Source organism: Staurois parvus, unplaced genomic scaffold (assembly GCF_062004578.1).
Source record: "Staurois parvus isolate SC_StPar_1 unplaced genomic scaffold, SC_StPar_1.0 ptg000163l, whole genome shotgun sequence".
Lineage (NCBI taxonomy): Eukaryota > Metazoa > Chordata > Amphibia > Anura > Ranidae > Staurois > Staurois parvus.
Window position 1 is genome coordinate 185,400 of NW_028317959.1, and position 23,043 is coordinate 208,442.

The 23,043-nt window shown below is 50.3% G+C and overlaps 1 protein-coding gene across 1 annotated transcript in view; it reads right to left on the reverse strand.

Annotated features, from left to right (window-relative positions):
- Positions 1-1,160: 1,160 nt before the first annotated feature.
- Positions 1,161-23,043, reverse strand: part of LOC149462974 (uncharacterized) — a 49,123-nt gene continuing 27,240 nt past the window's right edge. The window contains exon 9 of the mRNA XM_089676041.1: positions 1,161-7,006. Within this exon, the coding sequence (XP_089532167.1) occupies positions 3,882-7,006 (3,125 nt within the window). The 3' untranslated portion in view covers positions 1,161-3,881. The remainder of the gene's footprint in view (positions 7,007-23,043) is intronic.

Consider the following 23,043-nt stretch of genomic DNA (forward strand, 5'->3'; position numbering starts at 1 on the left):
TGAAATACTTGATTTTCAGGAAAAATATCAAGGGTGCCAACAATTTCGGCCATGACTGTATATATATATATATATATATATTTTTTTTTTTTTATATAGTTTATAGTGCATGCCCAGCCTATCTGAGCCCCAGATAGCAATAAAAGCCTGATGGGGTTCTAATCCGAAATTAGAAAATGTTTTGGTTTTAAATACAAAACAATAGAAATGCATTGTTTAAAGTGGTTGCAAACCTCAGACATGAAATACGAACAAAGCATATCTCTCTATAGTGTGTACTTGTCTCAGTCCAGAGCACTAATTGTCATTTCTGTCTTCATTCCTCTGCTATCTGCATGAATCACTTCTGACAAGTTTTCCTGACACCAAGAGAAAAATGGTGACATGGGAGGGCCCTCCAGCAGATTTACAGCCTCAGCTCTGTTCCTGTGTGCTGTGTGGAGGGGGGTGTCTCTCTTCCCTCCAATAAGCTCTCAGAGCTCTCCTCACTGAGCTCTGCAGAGTGTAACCTCAGCTCTTCTCCTCTTTTTTTCTGAATCACAGACAAGCTTTATAAATTCAGCACTTTGAAAGAATGCAGAAAAGAGAGGACTGCAGATAAACAGGTGTAACTTATGTAGGAGGATTTGTTTCATATCTGTGTATCAACTGAGGCTAGTCACTTAAAGCAGAGTTCCACTCAAAGGTGGAAGCTCTGCTTATTTGCCTCCTCCCCCCCTGCATTGCCATATTTGACACCTTTTTTTTTGGGGGGGAGCTGGTTTTGACAGGTAGCCGGTCCCACTTCCAGCTCAGTTTGACTCAGACCTGTGAAAGTTCCCACTGTCTCCTGGGAACTTTCACAGGTCCCAGGAGACTGCCGGACCAATTAGGAAGTGCAGCGCAACTCAGGCATGCTCAGTGGGCACATGGCTGTGAGGCTGTCACAGCCTGGTGCCCACAGTTGAGATGTCGGCGTCGTGGAGGAGAGAAGGAGAGAAGGGCTGCGTGGGTCGGTACATCGCTGGATTGCGGGACAGTTTAAGTGTGTGTTTATTAAAAGTCAGCAGCTACAGTTTTTGTAGCTGCTGACTTTTAAGAAACACAAAAACAGCTGAAACTCCACTTTAAGTTCCCAGTTTTGGGGAACTTTCCATATTGAAACAGACACATACACTCACTTAAAACAGGAACACACTTTTATTAATTCAGCAGAAATATTAAAATATTAATCACACATAGTAGGTTAATAATAAAAAATTGTATAATATTGTAAGAAAGAAGTACAATTTGAATGCACATCTATACTGACCCTGATACAATATAAAGAATAGGTCATTACAGAAGATAAAACACTAATTTAACAAAATCTATAATATATATAGCCTTATAGGTAGATATGATTATATATACAAAAAAAAAAAACATTGGTACACCCTGTTGCTCATATCTCATTTGACACCATGTTGTAATCTAAGTATTACTTTTAACCCTTTCACAGCTAGCGACATTTTTTGCACACATTTTGAAAAAATCATTTTAGGCCTGAAATTAAGTAAAACCCCCAAAACACTATATATTTACTGCAAGCTTCGGTGTAACTTTTCTTCATCTAGGGGACAAAAAGTCCCTATGTGATGCATTTTTTGGTGACCGTTTCACTTTAATGAGACAGCAGGGGCCTAAAACACCCCTGATGTCTCACCTGTCCTCCAATAAAGCGATTAGAATGCAGATCCCACTCTGTTAACTTCTTCCCTAGCCATGCTGGCTACAGAAAGTGACACCAGGACCCAGACATTGTACATGTCACTTCCAGGTCATTAGCAAGAAGGGGAGATCAGCAAATGGACATTCTCTGATCTCCCACTCCTCTACTATCAGCACCAGACATGCCAGTTCCGGCATACAGAGCCCAGGAAACATGCATTTACCAGGGTGTGTGATGTGTGGAAGAGAGGAGTACCCCCCCCCCCACTTCTCTGACATATTACATACTGCATATCGGTGGCAGGAAAAAGGTTAAAGGTAAGTATCATCTTACAGTATTCTTGCAGGTAAATTCATTTTACAATAGCAACATTGGTGAAGGATTAACTGAGAAATTAATGCATTTTGTTGATCATTTTGTTGGCCAATAAAATAAATCAAGCATACATGGCGTTGAATTGGATATGAGGGTGTTATGCTTTCTTTTCTATCTAACTTATGTGTAGAATATTGAATTTTATGAATAGTTTGTATTGAGATGTTGTTTGGTACCTTAAAGTATATGTAAACCCTCACCTTGTAAAACAACCCGTTCAGTTTAAAATAGAAAAAGGCAAAACATTTGTGTATAAGTATAATAAACATAAATACCTTTTCCTGCATTTTTATAAGTGACCACATACCCTCCATTCTTAGCTGCATAAGGAGCTCAGAAAGCTGGGGGAGGAGAAACAACAGGACACTGGTCTTCCCAGTGAATGACTGTGCAGCACAAGTCTAATCATTGGAGGAGAGCTGGCTGAGTTCTCAGTACAGCCAGGAAACTGACCATGCTGTGCTCTCATGCCTAATGTGGTCAGTTTTTATTAGGAATACAGAGGAACTAGTAGGGATATCAGGGATTTCACACAAAGGAAGCAATACAAAGAGAACAGGATACGTTTTCATACAATTACATGGTATAGCAGTCAGAAATATGAAATGTTGGGGTGACATTCTTTAAAAGTCCCATTCACCATACCAAGATTCACAATTGGTAGGACTAAACCCTAAAGTTAAGCTGCCTCTAAATAAGTGAAACTAATTTCAAAGGGGCACTCAGAAGTTTGTTTATAGAAGGTATCATGTTATGTCTGCCCCTAAGCCGGACGTCTAACACGTGTTTATATGTAGAGGAAGAGGACCAGGCTTTCAAGAAAGTTTTGAAGTTCAAGTGTATGTAACCCTATATAATTTTTTCTATGTGTGTTTTCACATATGTGTATTTTATACATCATAGTATCTATCATTTTCATGTTCTTCTTTCAACTGGTTGATCTCACCAGTAATCCTTCTTCCTTGTTCTAGGCTGACCACACAAAGCACAGAAGCTGATCTGTGTTAGTGTGGTCAGTTTTCATTGTTTGTTTGGTCATTCAGAGATTCAGGACACTGTGCAGACCAACAGCATGCCTGTATTGGGTAGCTTGTTCAGCCACCAGGCCCCCCTCAACCAATCACAGCCTGCCTCTGGCACACCCCCCCTCCCAATCACAGCCTTCTTCTTGAACACACTCCCTGCTAAAGCACAGCCTACATCTCGCCTTAGGCTGAACAAACTATGGAATACAGGCGCACAGAGTGTCCTGACCTCCCCCACTATCAGGTTGAACAGATGCACGGCCACATGACAGAACATTGTAAAGAAGTTAAGAAAGTTCGCTAAGCAATGCTATGGTATCTGCATAGTTATAACAATAATAGAAAGCGTCTATATTATTGTATGCCCACAACTACTTGAAGAGGATCACATGAGGCTTTAAAATAGGAAGGATGAACTTGATAGACTGCTCATGCCTCTTTGAAACCCTGGTTTGAACCAACAAGACTGGTAACGGTTAAAATGTTTTTGTTACTGCTACCTGTGTACCCATTGAGTAGATTTATTCTCGCTTCCTATTCCAATGACAGTGAATTCTAGGAACAGGAAGTGATCCAAAATCTCCCTCTGGGAATGCAGCACTTTTGTTAAAACAGCGGGAAAAGATGGGAACCTCAGTGAGGTTTTTATTGCTGTCTGTGCCTTTGTGTTCTGGTGACCTCCTTTATTGAGAAGAAGTTCCCCAATGAAGTCACAGACAGATATAAAAACCTGACAATGTCATAACTGTTGCTTACTCTACTCAAAACTAACACAAAGGTTGGGCTTTATCCTAGGTACCCAATGATGAAGTCATTAAATAAAGGCAAGCAATGTACACAGTCAGAGGAAAAAGCATAATAAATGGTAGATTGTAGATTTTTCGTTCGCTTTTACTTTTAAGAAAGTCTACGATACTTATGATAGTGGTCGTTGTTTTTTTAGAGGTTGTTTGTGCAACCTTTGTGCTACTACTACTGCTGGGAGGTCTGGTTGTAGTTTTAGTGGTGGAGGATGTAATCAATTTGGTGGTACTGGTTGTACTAGTACTATTAGAAAGTCTAGTACTGGGACTGCTGGTTGTAGTAGTAAGGATAGAGGATGTAGTAGTGCTAATTTTAGTAGTTGCGGAGGAGGATGTAGCAGTGCTAGTTTTAGCAGTACTGATTGGAGGGCTGGTTGTAGTAGTATTTAGAGAGGATGTAGCCACCTTGGCTGTAGTAGTACTGGGAGAGGATGTAGTTGTGGTAGGAGTGCTTGTTGTAGTAGTAATACTAGGAGTGGATGTTTTAAAGCTAGTAGTGCTGGTATTAGTAGTACTGGAAGAGGATGTCATTGTTCTGGGAGTGGTAGTTGTAGTAGTACTAGGGGAGGATGTAGTAGTGCTGGGAGTGGTGGTTGTAGTACTGGGAGAGGATGCAGTAGTGCTGGGAGTGGTGGTTGTAGTAGTACTGGGGGATGATGTAGTTGTGCTGGGGGTGCTGGTTGTAGTAGTACTGGGGGATGATGTAGTTGTGCTGGGGGTGCTGGTTGTAGTAGTACTGGGGGAAGATGTAGTTGTTCTGGGAGTGCTGGTTGTAGTAGTACTGGGGGAGGATGTAGTAGTGCTGGGAGTGGTGGTTGTAGTAGTACTGGGGGAGGATGTAGTAGTGCTGGGAGTGGGAGTGCTGGTTATAGTACTGGGAGAGGATGCAGTAGTGCTGGGAGTGCTGGTTGTAGTAGTATTGGGGGAAGATGTAGTTGTTCTGGGAGTGCTGTTTGTAGTAGTACTGGGGGAGGATGTAGTTGTGCTGGGAGTGCTGGTTGTAGTACTACCGGGGGAGGATGTAGTTGTGCTGGGAGTGGTGGTTGTAGTAGTACTGGGGGAGGATGTAGTTGTGCTGGGAGTGGTGGTTGTAGTAGTACTGGGGGAGGATGTAGTTGTGCTGGGTGTGGTGGCTGTAGTAGTACTGAGGGAGGATGTAGTTGTTCTTGGAGTGGTGTTTGTAGTAGTACTAGGGGAGGATGTAGTTGTGCTGGGAGTGGTGGTTGTATTAGTACTTAGGGAGGATGTAGTTGTGCTAGGAGTAGTGGTTGTAGTAGTAATGGGGGAAAATGTAGTTGTTCTTGGAGTTGTTGTAGTAGTACTAGGGGAGGATGTAGTTGTGCTGGGAGTGGTAGTTGTAGTAGTACTAGGGGAGGATGTAGTTGTGCTGGGAGTGGTAGTTGTAGTAGTACTAGGGGAGGATGTAGTTGTGCTGGGAGTGGTTGTTGTAGTACTACTGGGGGAGGATGTAGTAGTGCTGGGAGTGGTAGTTGTAGTAGTACTGGGGGAGGATGTAGTTGTTCTTGGAGTTGTTGTTGTAGTAGTACTGGGGGAGGATGTAGTTGTGCTGGGAGTGGTGGTTGTAGTAGTACTGGGGGAGGATGTAGTAGTGGTGGGAGTGATGGTTGTAGTACTACTGGGGGAGGATGTAGTAGTGCTGGGAGTGGTAGTTGTAGTAGTACTAGGGGAGGATGTAGTTGCGCTGGGAGTGGTGGTTGTAGTACTACTGGGGGAGGATGTAGTAGGGCTGGGAGTGGTAGTTGTAGTGGTATTGGGGGAGGATGTAGTTGTTCGTGGAGTTGTTGTTGTAGTAGTACTGGGGGAGGATGTAGTTGTGCTGGGAGTGGTGGTTGTAGTAGTACTGGGGGAGGATGTAGTAGTGGTGGGAGTGATGGTTGTAGTACTACTGGGGGAGGATGTAGTTGTGCTGGGAGTGGTAGTTGTAGTAGTACTAGGGGAGGATGTAGTTGTGCTGGGAGTGGTGGTTGTAGTACTACTGGGGGAGGATGTAGTAGTGCTGGGAGTGGTAGTTGTAGTAGTACTGGTGGAGGATGTAGTTGTTCTTGGAGTTGTTGTTGTAGTAGTACTGGGGGAGGATGTAGTTGTGCTGGGAGTGGTGGTTGTAGTAGTACTGGGGGAGGCTGTAGTAGTGCTGGGAGTGGTGGTTGTAGTAGTACTGGGGGAGGTTGTAGTAGTGCTTGGAGTGGTGGTTGTAGTAGTACTGGGGGAGGATGTAGTTGTGCTGGGAGTGGTGGTTGTAGTAGTACTGGGGGAGGATGTAGTTGTGCTGGGAGTGATGGTTGTAGTAGTACTTGGGGAGGTTGTAGTAGTGCTGGGAGTGGTGGTTGTAGTAGTGCTGGGGGAGGATGTAGTTGTTCTTGGAGTTGTTGTTGTAGTAGTACTGGGGGAGGATGTAGTTGTGCTGGGAGTGGTGGTTGTAGTAGTACTGGGGGAGGATGTAGTAGTACTGGGGGAGGATGTAGTAGTACTGGGGGAGGAAGTAGTTGTTCTGGGAGTGGTGGTTGTAGTAGTACTGGGGGAGGATGTAGTAGTACTGGGGGAGGATGTAGTAGTACTGGGGGAGGATGTAGTTGTGCTGGGAGTTGTTGTTGTAGTAGTACTGGGGGAGGATGTAGTTGTGCTGGGAGTTGTTGTTGTAGTAGTACTGGGGGAGGATGTAGTTGTGCTGGGAGTTGTTGTTGTAGTAGTACTGGGGGAGGATGTAGTTGTGCTGGGAGTGGTGGTTGTAGTAGTACTGGGGGAGGATGTAGTTGTTCTTGGAGTTGTTGTAGTAGTACTGGGGGAGGATGTAGTTGTGCTGGGAGTGGTGGTTGTAGTAGTACTGGGGGAGGATGTCGTAGTACTGGGGGAGGATGTAGTTGTGCTGGGAGTGGTGGTTGTAGCAGTACTGGGAGAGGATGTAGTAGTGCTGGGAGTTGTAGAAGTCACCTGAGTTTGGCTGGTCACAGTATCTGTAACAGCAATGTTACTGTCATTACAAAATAGTTTTGTCTGAATAGACTGCTGTCCATTTAGACTTAATCCAGTCTCCCCATAATTGCATGCACTGTCTGTTCCGCAGCCTTTCATGGACTCTGTCATCAATGTACTCCCTGCAATCAAATCAGAACATAAAATATATTTTTACTATAAACTTTAAGCAAATATGGAACCCTACTATGCAACCCAACTATACACCAATGAGCCATAACATTATGACCACCCATCATAACCTGTCGGGCATGGACACCACTAGACCACTGATGGTATACTGTGGTATCTGGCACCAGGCCATCAGTAGCAGATCCTTTAAGTCCTGTAAGTCATCAGGTGGGGCCTCCATAGATCGAACTTGGTTTTCCAGCACATCTCACAGATGCTTGATTGGATTGAGAGCTGAAGAATTTGAAGTCCTAGTCAGCATCATAAACTCATCGTTGTGTTCCTCAAACAATTCTTCAATTCACCAGACCAGGCCACTTTCTTCCATTGCTCTGAGGTCCAGTTCTAACACTCATGTGCTGCTGGTAGGCACTTTTGGCTGTGGACACGGGTCAGCATGGTCATCCTGACTGATCTGCAGTTACGCAGCCCCAGACACAACAAACTGTGATGCACTGTGTGCTCTGACACCTTTCTTTTGGAGCCAGTATTCATTTTTAATGGTGTTAGATGCAGTACTTTAAAATGGACATGGTGGTGACCTGCCATTTAGGGTCATTCACATTTGGCAGAACAGCCCTCTGAAACTTGTATGCAGAACAGCAGGACTTGACTAGTGAGCAGGGCTTGACTGGTGAGCAGGGTGCCCAGGAACTGCATTTCCCAGGGGAGGTAGCATGTGGGCAGGGCATATGAATATATATAGATATAATTAGAGATGAGCGAATCGAAGTATCCGAAGTGGAATTCGAGTCGAATTTCGGAAAAATTTCGATTCGTGCCGAATCCGAAAAACAGCCTAATTCGGACGCGCGAATCGAAATTTTTCCGAAAATGGCGGCTGACATGTGCGGCGACGGAGCGGGGATGTCGGGGAAGGCGCGCAGACAAGGCGCGCTGCCCCATAATGCATTCCTCAACGACATGTGATCGCATCAGCCAATCAGCAGCCAGCCAGCCAGCACTGTGTAATGGTCGAGGTATATATAGCGGCCATTTTGGAAATCTTCATTTGCCTGCAGTCATTGAACAGAGGCAGACCGCTCTGTACTAGGGACAGGGACAGAGTTAGGGCCACAGAAACGAGAATTGGGGACAGAGAGAAGTTACTTAGGGACAGAGAACCATTACTCAGGGACACAGACTTGTTAATGAGGGCCACAGAATCGTTATTTAGGGACAAAGAAACGCTAGTTAGGGCCACAGAATTCATACTCAGGGACAGACAGAATTGTTACTCAGTGCCAGAGAATTGTTACTTAGGGCCACAGAAACGTTATTAGGGCCACAGAATTTTTACTCAGGGACAGACAGAATTGTTACTGAGTGCCAGAGAATTGTTACTCAGGGACAGACAGAATTGTTACTGAGTGCCAGAGAATTCTTACTCAGGGCCACAGAATTCATTCTCAGGGACAGACAGAATTGTTACTCAGGGACAGACAGAATTGTTACTGAGTGCCAGAGAATTGTTACTCAGGGACAGACAGAATTGTTACTGAGTGCCAGAGAATTGTTACTCAGGGACAGACAGAATTGTTACTGAGTGCCAGAGAATTGTTACTCAGGGACAGACAGAATTGTTACTGAGTGCCAGAGAATTGTTACTCTCACAGACACAAAATTGTTACTTGCACAGACACAGAATTGTTACTTGCACAGACACACAATTGTTACTCAGGGCCACAGAATTCATACTCAGGGACAGACAGAATTGTTACTGAGTGCCAGAGAATTCTTACTCAGGGCCACAGAATTCATACTCAGGGACAGACAGAATTGTTACTCAGGGACAGACAGAATTGTTACTGAGTGCCAGAGAATTGTTACTCAGGGACAGACAGAATTGTTACTGAGTGCCAGAGAATTCTTACTCAGGGACAGACAGAATTGTTACTGAGTGCCAGAGAATTGTTACTCTCACAGACACAAAATTGTTACTTGCACAGACACAGAATTGTTACTCGCACAGAGACAGAATTGTTACTCAGGGCCACAGAATTCATACTCAGGGACAGACAGAATTGTTACTGAGTGCCAGAGAATTGTTACTCAGGGACAGACAGAATTGTTACTGAGTGCCAGAGAATTGTTACTCTCACAGACACAAAATTGTTACTTGCACAGACACAGAATTGTTACTTGCACAGACACACAATTGTTACTCAGGGCCACAGAATTCATACTCAGGGACAGACAGAATTGTTACTGAGTGCCAGAGAATTCTTACTCAGGGCCACAGAATTCATACTCAGGGACAGACAGAATTGTTACTCAGGGACAGACAGAATTGTTACTGAGTGCCAGAGAATTGTTACTCAGGGACAGACAGAATTGTTACTGAGTGCCAGAGAATTGTTACTCTCACAGACACAAAATTGTTACTTGCACAGACACAGAATTGTTACTTGCACAGACACACAATTGTTACTCAGGGCCACAGAATTCATACTCAGGGACAGACAGAATTGTTACTGAGTGCCAGAGAATTGTTACTCAGGGACAGACAGAATTGTTACTGAGTGCCAGAGAATTGTTACTCTCACAGACACAAAATTGTTACTTGCACAGACACAGAATTGTTACTCGCACAGAGACAGAATTGTTACTCAGGGCCACAGAATTCATACTCAGGGACAGACAGAATTGTTACTGAGTGCCAGAGAATTGTTACTCAGGGAAGACAGAATTGTTACTGAGTGCCAGAGAATTGTTACTCAGGGACAGACAGAATTGTTACTGAGTGCCAGAGAATTGTTACTCTCACAGACACAAAATTGTTACTTGCACAGACACAGAATTGTTACTCGCACAGAGACAGAATTGTTACTCAGGGCCACAGAATTCATACTCAGGGACAGACAGAATTGTTACTGAGTGCCAGAGAATTGTTACTCAGGGACAGACAGAATTGTTACTGAGTGCCAGAGAATTGTTACTCTCACAGACACAAAATTGTTACTTGCACAGACACAGAATTGTTACTTGCACAGACACACAATTGTTACTGAGTGCCAGAGAATTGTTACTCAGGGACAGACAGAATTGTTACTGAGTGCCAGAGAATTGTTACTCAGGGACAGACAGAATTGTTACTGAGTGCCAGAGAATTGTTACTCAGGGACAGACAGAATTGTTACTGAGTGCCAGAGAATTGTTACTCGCACAGACACAAAATTGTTACTTGCACAGACACAAAATTGTTACTTGCACAGACACAGAATTGTTACTCGCGCAGACACAGAATTGTTACTCAGGGCCACAGAATTCATACTCAGGGACAGACAGAATTGTTACTGAGTGCCAGAGAATTGTTACTCAGGGACAGACAGAATTGTTACTGAGTGCCAGAGAATTGTTACTCAGGGACAGACAGAATTGTTACTGAGTGCCAGAGAATTGTTACTCAGGGACAGACAGAATTGTTACTGAGTGCCAGAGAATTGTTACTCGCACAGACACAAAATTGTTACTTGCACAGACACAGAATTGTTACTCGCACAGACACAGAATTGTTACTCGCACAGACACAGAATTGTTACTCAGGGCCACAGAATTCATACTCAGGGACAGACAGAATTGTTACTGAGTGCCAGAGAATTGTTACTCAGGGACACCTAATCGTTGAATTAAATAGTATGTCAGACAACATGCAGAGGAGTGGCAGAGGAGGCAATGTTTTAGGAGCGAGCAGACGTGGCAGCAGAGGAAGGGGTCGAGGCAGCAGTATTCGCAGCCAGAGGCCAGTGCTCCCGGTGTCATCCAGCGGTCGTGTCTCCACCGACAACCCTGCCGTCATTGATTGGTTGGCTCGGTCGTCTTCCTCTTCCCAGGTCACCTCTGACACCTACAGCCAACGGTCGGTGGGTACGTCAGACACAACCGTTAGTTGGCATGGCCCGGGACCAAGCCCACTGAAATCACGTGTCCTCTACCTGCCCCTGTCCTTTGCTGTTCCCTCACCAAGCGAAGTATCGCATGCTGTGGGCTCAGCCCCACTGTACAGTGAGGAAGAGCTAACAGAGGGCGGTCAGGAACGGGGGGAGACATCGGCCTTTTCAGCAGCCAAGCGAACAAGTACTGGCGAGGAGAGTGGCTCGGTAGCCGGTCTAGAGACAGGTCTGTCTCCTGACCCAGACGCAGCCGAGGGGGCTAGTAGTGAGGCGGAGACCCTACTTGATGATGAGGAGGTTGATCGCACTTGGCAGCCTCGTCGTCATCAGGCAATTTCTTCCGCATCATCAGGAGAAGAGGGTGGCAGCTTGGCAGCGAGCAAAACAGTCGGTGGGTTGCCCAGGAGACAGCAGCAGGGTCGCATCAGTGTCAGTGGAGCCAAACGTCCACGGAGTAGAGCACCAGCTCCACTGCAGCCTACCACCACGGCCAGTAGTGGTGCCGGTGCGCACGGAGGAAGTAGCAGTCAGCCAGTGAAGAGTAGCGGGGGCAAAGTTTCCTACTCGGTGGTGTGGCAATTTTTCCTCAAGCCGCCCGAGGAAGTAAATGTAGCCGTATGTCGACTATGTGGCCAGAAATGCAAGCGTGGCCAGGGGGCCCATGTTGGGACTACAGCGTTGCGTCAGCATATGCAGCGTCACCATTCGGTGGCCTGGGAAAACCGTGATAAACATACGGCGGTTCTGCCTGCCCCAGCCCCCGCTCCATCACCCGCTCCGTTACTTGCTCCGTCACCCGACGTCGTCAATCGCCCTCTATCAGCCAGTCAAGGCTCCAACACCTCTGCTGAGGGGAGTTGTCGCTCATTGGCATCTTCCGCTCGTTCAGATGCTCCTTCTCCTGCTACTCCTCTTCTCGGATTCCGTCAACAGTCTTTCTTGGAATCCGTATCCAAGAGACAACAGTTTGCGAGCACGCACCCGACGGTGCAAAAGCTGAACGTCCTCCTGTCCAAGTTGCTGGTGCTGCAGTCCCTCCCTTTCCAACTGGTGGACTCAGCACCTTTCCGAGAAATGATGGCTTGTGCCGCGCCGCGGTGGAGAGTGCCAAGCCGTCATTTCTTTGCCCAAAAGGCAGTGCCAGCCCTGCATTCACATGTAGAAGAGATGGTGGGCCAGTCTTTGAGCATGTCGGTCTCTGCCAAAGTGCACGGCAGCGCCGACGTGTGGAGCTGTAACTACGGTCAGGGACAGTACATGTCATTTACGGCCCACTGGGTGAACGTGGTGCCGGCACAGCCGCACCAGCAACTTGGACAGGTCACGACGCTTTTGCCTCCACGTTTGCACGTCCTTGGTCCAGCAAGCATGTCCGCCTCTACCACCTCTTTTTCCGCCGTGTCCTCAGCCGCCACCCCCGTGCCAAGTCCCATTACCCGACCGGCATATCACATGTGCAGGGCGCAACGGTGTCACGCTGTGCTGCACCTGGTATGCCTTGGCGAACGTAGTCACACAGGGGAGGAACTGCTGAGTGTAATGAACAGAGAAATCGACAGATGGCTGTCTCCGCGCAAACTAAAAATCGGAACCATGTTGACTGACAACGGAAAGAACATGGTGTCTGCTCTGCGTCAAGGAAGGTTGTGCCATGCGCCATGCATGGCTCACGTGTTCAATCTGGTTGTCAAGCGGTTCCTAAAATCCACCATCCCACTGCAAGACATCCTTAAAATGTCACGTAAACTGTGCATGCATTTCAGCCATTCCTACACCGCAAAGAACACCCTCATTGAGCTGCAGCGGCAGAACGGAATTCCACAGCATCGCCTGATCTGCGACGTTGCAACAAGGTGGAATTCAACCCTACACATGTTAGACCGCCTTTACGAGCAGCGAAAGGCCATCACCGATTTCCTGATGTTACAAGCGGATAAAGGTACTCCCCTGTGTAACTTAGATGTCAGCCATTGGCAGCTCATGCGTGACACCTGCCGCTTGCTCAGGCCCTTTGAGGAGGCCACGCTATTCGTGAGTCGGCAGGACTATGGGATGAACGACGTCATTCCTCTGTTGCACGTCCTGGAACAAATGCTGTTAACAATGGCTGGTCAGGGTGCGGTAGACGTGGCGCACAGATCTCAACGCCACATGACCCCTGTGGGGGCAGGACAGGAAGAAGAGGAGGAGGTAGAGGAGGACATTTGTGCTCAGGAATTATTGAGTGAAATGGGTGGTTTTTCCACTCAGCGGACAGGAGTGGAGGAGCAGGAGCATCTGGTAGAGGAGGAGGAGGAGGAGACAGAGGACCCAGACGCACCGTGGCAGTATGCTGTGGAGATGGAGGCAGGGAGTCCCTCGCATTCCTTGGCACAAATGGCCCATAGCATGCTCGGTTGCTTGCGTAGCGACAGCCGAATAATAACCATCAGACAGAGGGATGACTTTTGGCTGTCCACCTTGTTGGACCCTCGCTACCGGTCCAAAATGGTGGCCTTTTTCACACCTGCTGAGAGGGAGGCCAAAATTACGTACTATAAAAACCACCTATGTAGTCAGTTGGTCTCTGCCTTTGTGCGCCATCGTCCATCCTCAGACACTGTGGGCCCTGTGCGCTCGCGTTCCGCTGGCATGGCAGCAGGGGAGGGGTGGGGTGGTAGGAGCAGTGGCAGCTCCACCAGCAGCGGCTGCCTCAGTCTGCAGTCGATGATGAGTAGCTTTCTTCACCAGCGCAGTGAGGAAACTACTAACCAGCCGCAGCAGCAGCAGCAGCATCAGGTGGACCTGGAGCAGGAGCTCAAACAACAGGCTTGGGCCTACTTGGACAGCACCCTGCCAACCGAGGTAGACAATCCCCTTGACTACTGGGCAACGAAACTTGACCTTTGGCCCCAACTAGCTGAATTTGCCCTTGAAAGGCTGTCATGCCCGGCCAGTAGCGTGGCATCGGAGCGCGTGTTTAGTGCGGCAGGAGGTATTGTAACTCCGCGGAGGACACGACTGTCCACCCAAAGTGTGGAGAGACTCACGTTTGTGAAAATGAATCAGGCGTGGATTAGTCTGGATTTCAAACCACCAGTTCCTGACACAACTGACTAAATCCGCCATGAATCATGCCTCAAACATGTGCCACTTTCAGGTCTCCTCACACTGCTGGTGTGTTGAATTTTTTGACATAGGGTGCTGGCAGATTACGGGCCTCCTATAGCTGCTGCCAGGCCCCTAATCTGCCATAGGCCCCTATATACCACCTCCTCCTGCTGCTGCCAGGTCCAGAGTCTCTCATGGGTCCCTGTACGGCCTCCCATTGCTGCTGTCTCCATCGCCACACTCTGCTGCCATGTGCCACTTTCAGGTCTCTTCACACTGCTGGTGTGTTAAATTTTTTGACATAGGGTGCAGGCAGATTACGGGCCTCACATAGCTGCTGCCAGGCCCCTAATCTGCCATGGGCCCCTATATACCGCCTCCTCATGCTGCTGCCAAGTCCATAGTCTGTCATGGTCCCTGTACGGCCTCCCATTGCTGCTGTCTCCATCGCCACACTCTGCTGCCATGTGCCACTTTCAGGTCTCTTCACACTGCTGGTGTGTTAAATTTTTTGACATAGGGTGCAGGCAGATTACGGGCCTCACATAGCTGCTGCCAGGCCCCTAATCTGCCATGGGCCCCTATATACCGCCTCCTCATGCTGCTGCCAAGTCCAGAGTCTGTCATGGTCCCTGTACGGCCTCCCATTGCTGCTGTCTCCATCGCCACACTCTGCTGCCATGTGCCACTTTCAGGTCTCTTCACACTGCTGGTGTGTTAAATTTTTTGACATAGGGTGCAGGCAGATTACGGGCCTCACATAGCTGCTGCCAGGCCCCTAATCTGCCATGGGCCCCTATATACCACCTCCTCCTGCTGCTGCCAGGTCCAGAGTCTCTCATGGGTCCCTGTACGGCCTCCCATTGCTGCTGTCTCCATCGCCACACTCTGCTGCCATGTGCCACTTTCAGGTCTCTTCACACTGCTGGTGTGTTAAATTTTTTGACATAGGGTGCTGCAAGATAACGGGCCTCACATAGCTGCTGCCAGGCCCCTAATCAGCCATGGGCCCCTATACCGCCTCCTCCTGCTGCTGCCAGGTCCAGAGTCTCTCATGCCATGTGCCACTTTCAGGTCTCTTCACACTGCTGGTGTGTTAAATTTTTTGACATAGGGTGCAGGCAGATTACGGGCCTCACATAGCTGCTGCCAGGCCCCTAATCTGCCATGGGCCCCTATATACCGCCTCCTCATGCTGCTGCCAAGTCCATAGTCTGTCATGGTCCCTGTACGGCCTCCCATTGCTGCTGTCTCCATCGCCACACTCTGCTGCCATGTGCCACTTTCAGGTCTCTTCACACTGCTGGTGTGTTAAATTTTTTGACATAGGGTGCAGGCAGATTACGGGCCTCACATAGCTGCTGCCAGGCCCCTAATCTGCCATGGGCCCCTATATACCGCCTCCTCATGCTGCTGCCAAGTCCAGAGTCTGTCATGGTCCCTGTACGGCCTCCCATTGCTGCTGTCTCCATCGCCACACTCTGCTGCCATGTGCCACTTTCAGGTCTCTTCACACTGCTGGTGTGTTAAATTTTTTGACATAGGGTGCAGGCAGATTACGGGCCTCACATAGCTGCTGCCAGGCCCCTAATCTGCCATGGGCCCCTATATACCACCTCCTCCTGCTGCTGCCAGGTCCAGAGTCTCTCATGGGTCCCTGTACGGCCTCCCATTGCTGCTGTCTCCATCGCCACACTCTGCTGCCATGTGCCACTTTCAGGTCTCTTCACACTGCTGGTGTGTTAAATTTTTTGACATAGGGTGCTGCAAGATAACGGGCCTCACATAGCTGCTGCCAGGCCCCTAATCAGCCATGGGCCCCTATACCGCCTCCTCCTGCTGCTGCCAGGTCCAGAGTCTCTCATGCCATGTGCCACTTTCAGGTCTCTTCACACTGCTGGTGTGTTTAATTTTTTGACATAGGGTGCAGGCAGATTACGGGCCTCACATAGCTGCTGCCAGGCCCCTAATCTGCCATAGGCCCCTATATACCGCCTCCTCATGCTGCTGCCAGGTCCAGAGTCTCTCATGGGTCCCTGTACGGCCTCCCATTGCTGCTTTCTCCATCGCCACACTCTGCTGCCATGTGCCACTTTCAGGTCTCTTCACACTGCTGGTGTGTTAAATTTTTTGACATAGGGTGCAGGCAGATTACGGGCCTCACATAGCTGCTGCCAGGCCCCTAATCTGCCATGGGCCCCTATATACCGCCTCCTCATGCTGCTGCCAAGTCCATAGTCTGTCATGGTCCCTGTACGGCCTCCCATTGCTGCTGTCTCCATCGCCACACTCTGCTGCCATGTGCCACTTTCAGGTCTCTTCACACTGCTGGTGTGTTAAATTTTTTGACATAGGGTGCAGGCAGATTACGGGCCTCACATAGCTGCTGCCAGGCCCCTAATCTGCCATGGGCCCCTATATACCGCCTCCTCATGCTGCTGCCAAGTCCAGAGTCTGTCATGGTCCCTGTACGGCCTCCCATTGCTGCTGTCTCCATCGCCACACTCTGCTGCCATGTGCCACTTTCAGGTCTCTTCACACTGCTGGTGTGTTAAATTTTTTGACATAGGGTGCAGGCAGATTACGGGCCTCACATAGCTGCTGCCAGGCCCCTAATCTGCCATAGGCCCCTATATACCGCCTCCTCATGCTGCTGCCAAGTCCAGAGTCTGTCATGGTCCCTGTACGGCCTCCCATTGCTGCTATCTCCATCGCCACACTCTGCTGCCATGTGCCACTTTCAGGTCTCTTCACACTGCTGGTGTGTTAAATTTTTTGACATAGGGTGCAGGCAGATTACGGGCCTCACATAGCTGCTGCCAGGCCCCTAATCTGCCATGGGCCCCTATATACCGCCTCCTCATGCTGCTGCCAAGTCCAGAGTCTGTCATGGTCCCTGTACGGCCTCCCATTGCTGCTGTCTCCATCGCCACACTCTGCTGCCATGTGCCACTTTCAGGTCTCTTCACACTGCTGGTGTGTTAAATTTTTTGACATAGGGTGCAGGCAGATTACGGGCCTCACATAGCTGCTGCCAGGCCCCTAATCTGCCATGGGCCCCTATATACCGCCTCCTCATGCTGCTGCCAAGTCCAGAGTCTGTCATGGTCCCTGTACGGCCTCCCATTGCTGCTGTCTCCATCGCCACACTCTGCTGCCATGTGCCACTTTCAGGTCTCTTCACACTGCTGGTGTGTTAAATTTTTTGACATAGGGTGCAGGCAGATTACGGGCCTCACATAGCTGCTGCCAGGCCCCTAATCTGCCATGGGCCCCTATATACCGCCTCCTCATGCTGCTGCCAAGTCCATAGTCTGTCATGGTCCCTGTACGGCCTCCCATTGCTGCTGTCTCCATCGCCACACTCTGCTGCCATGTGCCACTTTCAGGTCTCTTCACACTGCTGGTGTGTTAAATTTTTTGACATAGGGTGCAGGCAGATTACGGGCCTCACATAGCTGCTGCCAGGCCCCTAATCTGCCATGGGCCCCTATATACCGCCTCCTCATGCTGCTGCCAAGTCCAGAGTCTGTCATGGTCCCTGTACGGCCTCCCATTGCTGCTGTCTCCATCGCCACACTCTGCTGCCATGTGCCACTTTCAGGTCTCTTCACACTGCTGGTGTGTTAAATTTTTTGACATAGGGTGCAGGCAGATTACGGGCCTCACATAGCTGCTGCCAGGCCCCTAATCTGCCATGGGCCCCTATATACCGCCTCCTCATGCTGCTGCCAAGTCCAGAGTCTGTCATGGTCCCTGTACGGCCTCCCATTGCTGCTGTCTCCATCGCCACACTCTGCTGCCATGTGCCACTTTCAGGTCTCTTCACACTGCTGGTGTGTTAAATTTTTTGACATAGGGTGCAGGCAGATTACGGGCCTCACATAGCTGCTGCCAGGCCCCTAATCTGCCATGGGCCCCTATATACCGCCTCCTCATGCTGCTGCCAAGTCCATAGTCTGTCATGGTCCCTGTACGGCCTCCCATTGCTGCTGTCTCCATCGCCACACTCTGCTGCCATGTGCCACTTTCAGGTCTCTTCACACTGCTGGTGTGTTAAATTTTTTGACATAGGGTGCAGGCAGATTACGGGCCTCACATAGCTGCTGCCAGGCCCCTAATCTGCCATGGGCCCCTATATACCGCCTCCTCATGCTGCTGCCAAGTCCAGAGTCTGTCATGGTCCCTGTACGGCCTCCCATTGCTGCTGTCTCCATCGCCACACTCTGCTGCCATGTGCCACTTTCAGGTCTCTTCACACTGCTGGTGTGTTAAATTTTTTGACATAGGGTGCAGGCAGATTACGGGCCTCACATAGCTGCTGCCAGGCCCCTAATCTGCCATGGGCCCCTATATACCACCTCCTCCTGCTGCTGCCAGGTCCAGAGTCTCTCATGGGTCCCTGTACGGCCTCCCATTGCTGCTGTCTCCATCGCCACACTCTGCTGCCATGTGCCACTTTCAGGTCTCTTCACACTGCTGGTGTGTTAAATTTTTTGACATAGGGTGCTGCAAGATAACGGGCCTCACATAGCTGCTGCCAGGCCCCTAATCAGCCATGGGCCCCTATACCGCCTCCTCCTGCTGCTGCCAGGTCCAGAGTCTCTCATGCCATGTGCCACTTTCAGGTCTCTTCACACTGCTGGTGTGTTTAATTTTTTGACATAGGGTGCAGGCAGATTACGGGCCTCACATAGCTGCTGCCAGGCCCCTAATCTGCCATGGGCCCCTATATACCGCCTCCTCATGCTGCTGCCAAGTCCAGAGTCTGTCATGGTCCCTGTACGGCCTCCCATTGCTGCTGTCTCCATCGCCACACTCTGCTGCCATGTGCCACTTTCAGGTCTCTTCACACTGCTGGTGTGTTAAATTTTTTGACATAGGGTGCAGGCAGATTACGGGCCTCACATAGCTGCTGCCAGGCCCCTAATCTGCCATAGGCCCCTATATACCGCCTCCTCATGCTGCTGCCAAGTCCAGAGTCTGTCATGGTCCCTGTACGGCCTCCCATTGCTGCTGTCTCCATCGCCACACTCTGCTGCCATGTGCCACTTTCAGGTCTCTTCACACTGCTGGTGTGTTAAATTTTTTGACATAGGGTGCAGGCAGATTACGGGCCTCACATAGCTGCTGCCAGGCCCCTAATCTGCCATGGGCCCCTATATACCACCTCCTCCTGCTGCTGCCAGGTCCAGAGTCTCTCATGGGTCCCTGTACGGCCTCCCATTGCTGCTGTCTCCATCGCCACACTCTGCTGCCATGTGCCACTTTCAGGTCTCTTCACACTGCTGGTGTGTTAAATTTTTTGACATAGGGTGCTGCAAGATAACGGGCCTCACATAGCTGCTGCCAGGCCCCTAATCAGCCATGGGCCCCTATACCGCCTCCTCCTGCTGCTGCCAGGTCCAGAGTCTCTCATGCCATGTGCCACTTTCAGGTCTCTTCACACTGCTGGTGTGTTTAATTTTTTGACATAGGGTGCAGGCAGATTACGGGCCTCACATAGCTGCTGCCAGGCCCCTAATCTGCCATGGGCCCCTATATACCGCCTCCTCATGCTGCTGCCAGGTCCAGAGTCTCTCATGGGTCCCTGTACGGCCTCCCATTGCTGCTTTCTCCATCGCCACACTCTGCCATGTACCACTTTCAGGTCTCCTCACACACTGCTGGTGTGTTGAATTTTTTGACATAGGGTGCTGGCAGATTACGGGCCTCCCATAGCTGCTGCCAGGCCCCTAATCTGCCATGGGCCCCTATATACCGCCTCCTCATGCTGCTGCCAAGTCCAGAGTCTGTCATGGGTCCCTGTACGGCCTCCCATTGCTGCTGTCTCCATCGCCACACTCTGCCATGTGCCACTTTCAGGTCTCCTCACACACTGCTGGTGTGTAGAATTTTTTGACATAGGGTGCTGGCAGATTACGGGCCTCCCATAGCTGCTGCCAGGCCCCTAATCTGCCATGGGCCCCTATATACCGCCTCCTCATGCTGCTGCCAAGTCCAGAGTCTGTCATGGGTCCCTGTACGGCCTCCCATTGCTGCTGTCTCCATCGCCACACTCTGCCATGTGCCACTTTCAGGTCTCCTCACACTGCTGGTGTGTTGAATTTTTTGACATAGGGTGCTGGCAGATTACGGGCCTCCTATAGCTGCTGCCAGGCCCCTAATCTGCCATAAGCCCCTATATACCGCCTCCTCATGCTGCTGCCAAGTCCAGAGTCTGTCATGGGTCCCTGTACGGCCTCCCATTGCTGCTGTCTCCATCGCCACACTCTGCCATGTGCCACTTTCAGGTCTCCTCACACACTGCTGGTGTGTTGAATTTTTTGACATAGGGTGCTGGCAGATTACGGGCCTCCTATAGCTGCTGCCAGGCCCCTAATCTGCCGTAGGCCCCTATATACCGCCTCCTCATGCTGCTGCCAGGTCCAGAGTCTCTCATGGGTCCCTGTACGGCCTCCCATTGCTGCTGTCTCCATCGCCACACTCTGCCATGTGCCACTTTCAGGTCTCCTCACACTGCTGGTGTGTTCCATTTTTTGTCATAGGGTGCTGGCAGATTATGGGCCTCCCATAACTGCTGCCAGGCCCCTAATCTGCCATGGGCCCCTATACCGACTCCTCATGCTGTGACGTTGCAACAAGGTGGAATTCAACCCTACATATGTTAGACCGCCTTTACGAACAGCAAAAGGCCATCACAGATTTCCTGATGTTAAAAGCAGATAAAGGTACTCCCTGTGTAACTTAGATGTCAGCCATTGGCAGCTCATGCGTGACACCTGCGCTTGCTCAGGCCCTTTGAGGAGGCCACGCTATTCGTGAGTCGGCAGGACTATGGGATGAACGACGTCATTCCTCTGTTGCACGTCCTGGAACAAATGCTGTTAACAATGGCTGGTCAGGGTGCGGTAGACGTGGCGCACAGATCTCAACGCCACATGGCCCCTGTGGGGGCAGGACTGGAAGAAGAGGAGGAGGTAGAGGAGGACATTGGTGCTCAGGAATTATTGAGTGAAATGGGTGGTTTTTCCACTCAGCGGACAGGAGTGGAGGAGCAGGAGCATCTGGTAGAGGAGGAGGAAGAGGAGACAGAGGACCTAGACGCACCGTGGCAGTATGCTGTGGAGATGGAGGCAGGGAGTCCCTCGCATTCCTTGGCACAAATGGCCCATAGCATGCTCGGTTGCTTGCGTAGCGACAGCCGAATAATAACCATCAGACAGAGGGATGACTTTTGGCTGTCCACCTTGTTGGACCCTCGCTACCGTTCAAAAATGGTGGCCTTTTTCACACCTGCTGAGAGGGAGGCCAAAATAACGTACTATAAAAAACACCTATGTAGTCAGCTGGTCTCTGCCTGTCTGCGCCAACGTCCATCCTCAGACACTGTGGGCCCTGTGCGCTCGTGTTCCGCTGCCATGGCAGCAGGGGAGGGGTGGGGTGGTAGGAGCAGTGGCAGCTCCACCAGCAGCGGCTGCCTCAGTCTGCAGTCGATGATGAGTAGCTTTCTTCACCAGCGCAGTGAGGAAACTACTAACCAGCCGCAGCAGCAGCAGCAGCATCAGGTGGACCTGGAGCAGGACCTCAAACAACAGGCTTAGGCCTACTTGGACAGCACCCTGCCAACCGAGGTAGACAATCCCCTTGACTACTGGGCAACGAAACTTGACCTTTGGCCCCAACTAGCTGAATTTGCCCTTGAAAGGCTGTCATGCCCGGCCAGTAGCGTGGCATCGGAGCGCGTGTTTAGTGCGGCAGGAGGTATTGCAACTCCGCGGAGGACACGACTGTCCACCCAAAGTGTGGAGAGACTCACGTTTGTGAAAATGAATCAGGCGTGGATTAGTCTGGATTTCAAACCACCAGTTCCTGACACAACTGACTAAATCCGCCATGAATCATGCCCCAAACATGTGCCACTTTCAGGTCTCCTCACACTGCTGGTGTGTTCCATTTTTTGTCATAGGGTGCTGGCAGATTACGGGCCTCCCATAGCTGCTGCCAGGCCCCTAATCTGCCATGGGCCCCTATACCGCCTCCTCATGCTGCTGCCAAGTCCAGAGTCTCTCATGGGTCCCTGTACGGCCTCCCATTGCTGCTGCCTCCATCGCCACACTCTGCCATGTGCCACTTTCAGGTCTCCTCACACTGCTGGTGTGTTCCATTTTTTGTCATAGGGTGCTGGCAGATTACGGGCCTCCCATAGCTGCTGCCAGGCCCCTAATCTGCCATGGGCCCCTATACCGCCTCCTCATGCTGCTGCCAGGTCCAGAGTCTCTCATGGGTCCCTGTACGGCCTCCCATTGCTGCTGTCTCCATCGCCACACTCTGCCATGTGCCACTTTCAGGTCTCCTCACACTGCTGGTGGGTTCCATTTTTTGTCATAGGGTGCTGGCAGATTACGGGCCTCCCATAGCTGCTGCCAGGCCCGTAATCTGCCATGGGCCCCCGTACCGACTCCTCATGCTGCTGCCAGGCCCGTAATCTGTCATGGGCCACTGTTGTCGCTTGTTGGCATATTCCGCTCGTTCAGATGCTCCTTCTCCTGCTACTCCTCTTCACGGATTCCGTCAGCAGTCTTTCTTGGAATCCGTTTCCAAGAGACAACAGTTTGCGAGCACGCACCCGACGGTGCAGAAGCTGAACGTCCTCCTGTCCAAGTTGCTGCTGCCAGGCTCGTAATCTGTCATGCGCCCCTGTACCGCCTCCTCATGCTGCTGCCAGGTCCAGAGTGTGTCATGGGCCCCCGTACCGACTCCTCATGCTGCTGCCAGGCCCGTAATCTGTCATGGGCCCCTGTACCGCCTCCCCATGCTGCTGCCAGGTCCAGAGTGTGTCATGGGTCCCTGTACGGCCTCCCATTGCTGCTGCCAGGCCCGTAATCTGCCATGGGCCCCTGTACCGACTCCTCATGCTGCTGCCAGGCCCGTAATCTGTCATGGGCCCCTGTACCGCCTCCTCATGCTGCTGCCAGGTCCAGAGTGTGTCATGGGTCCCTGTA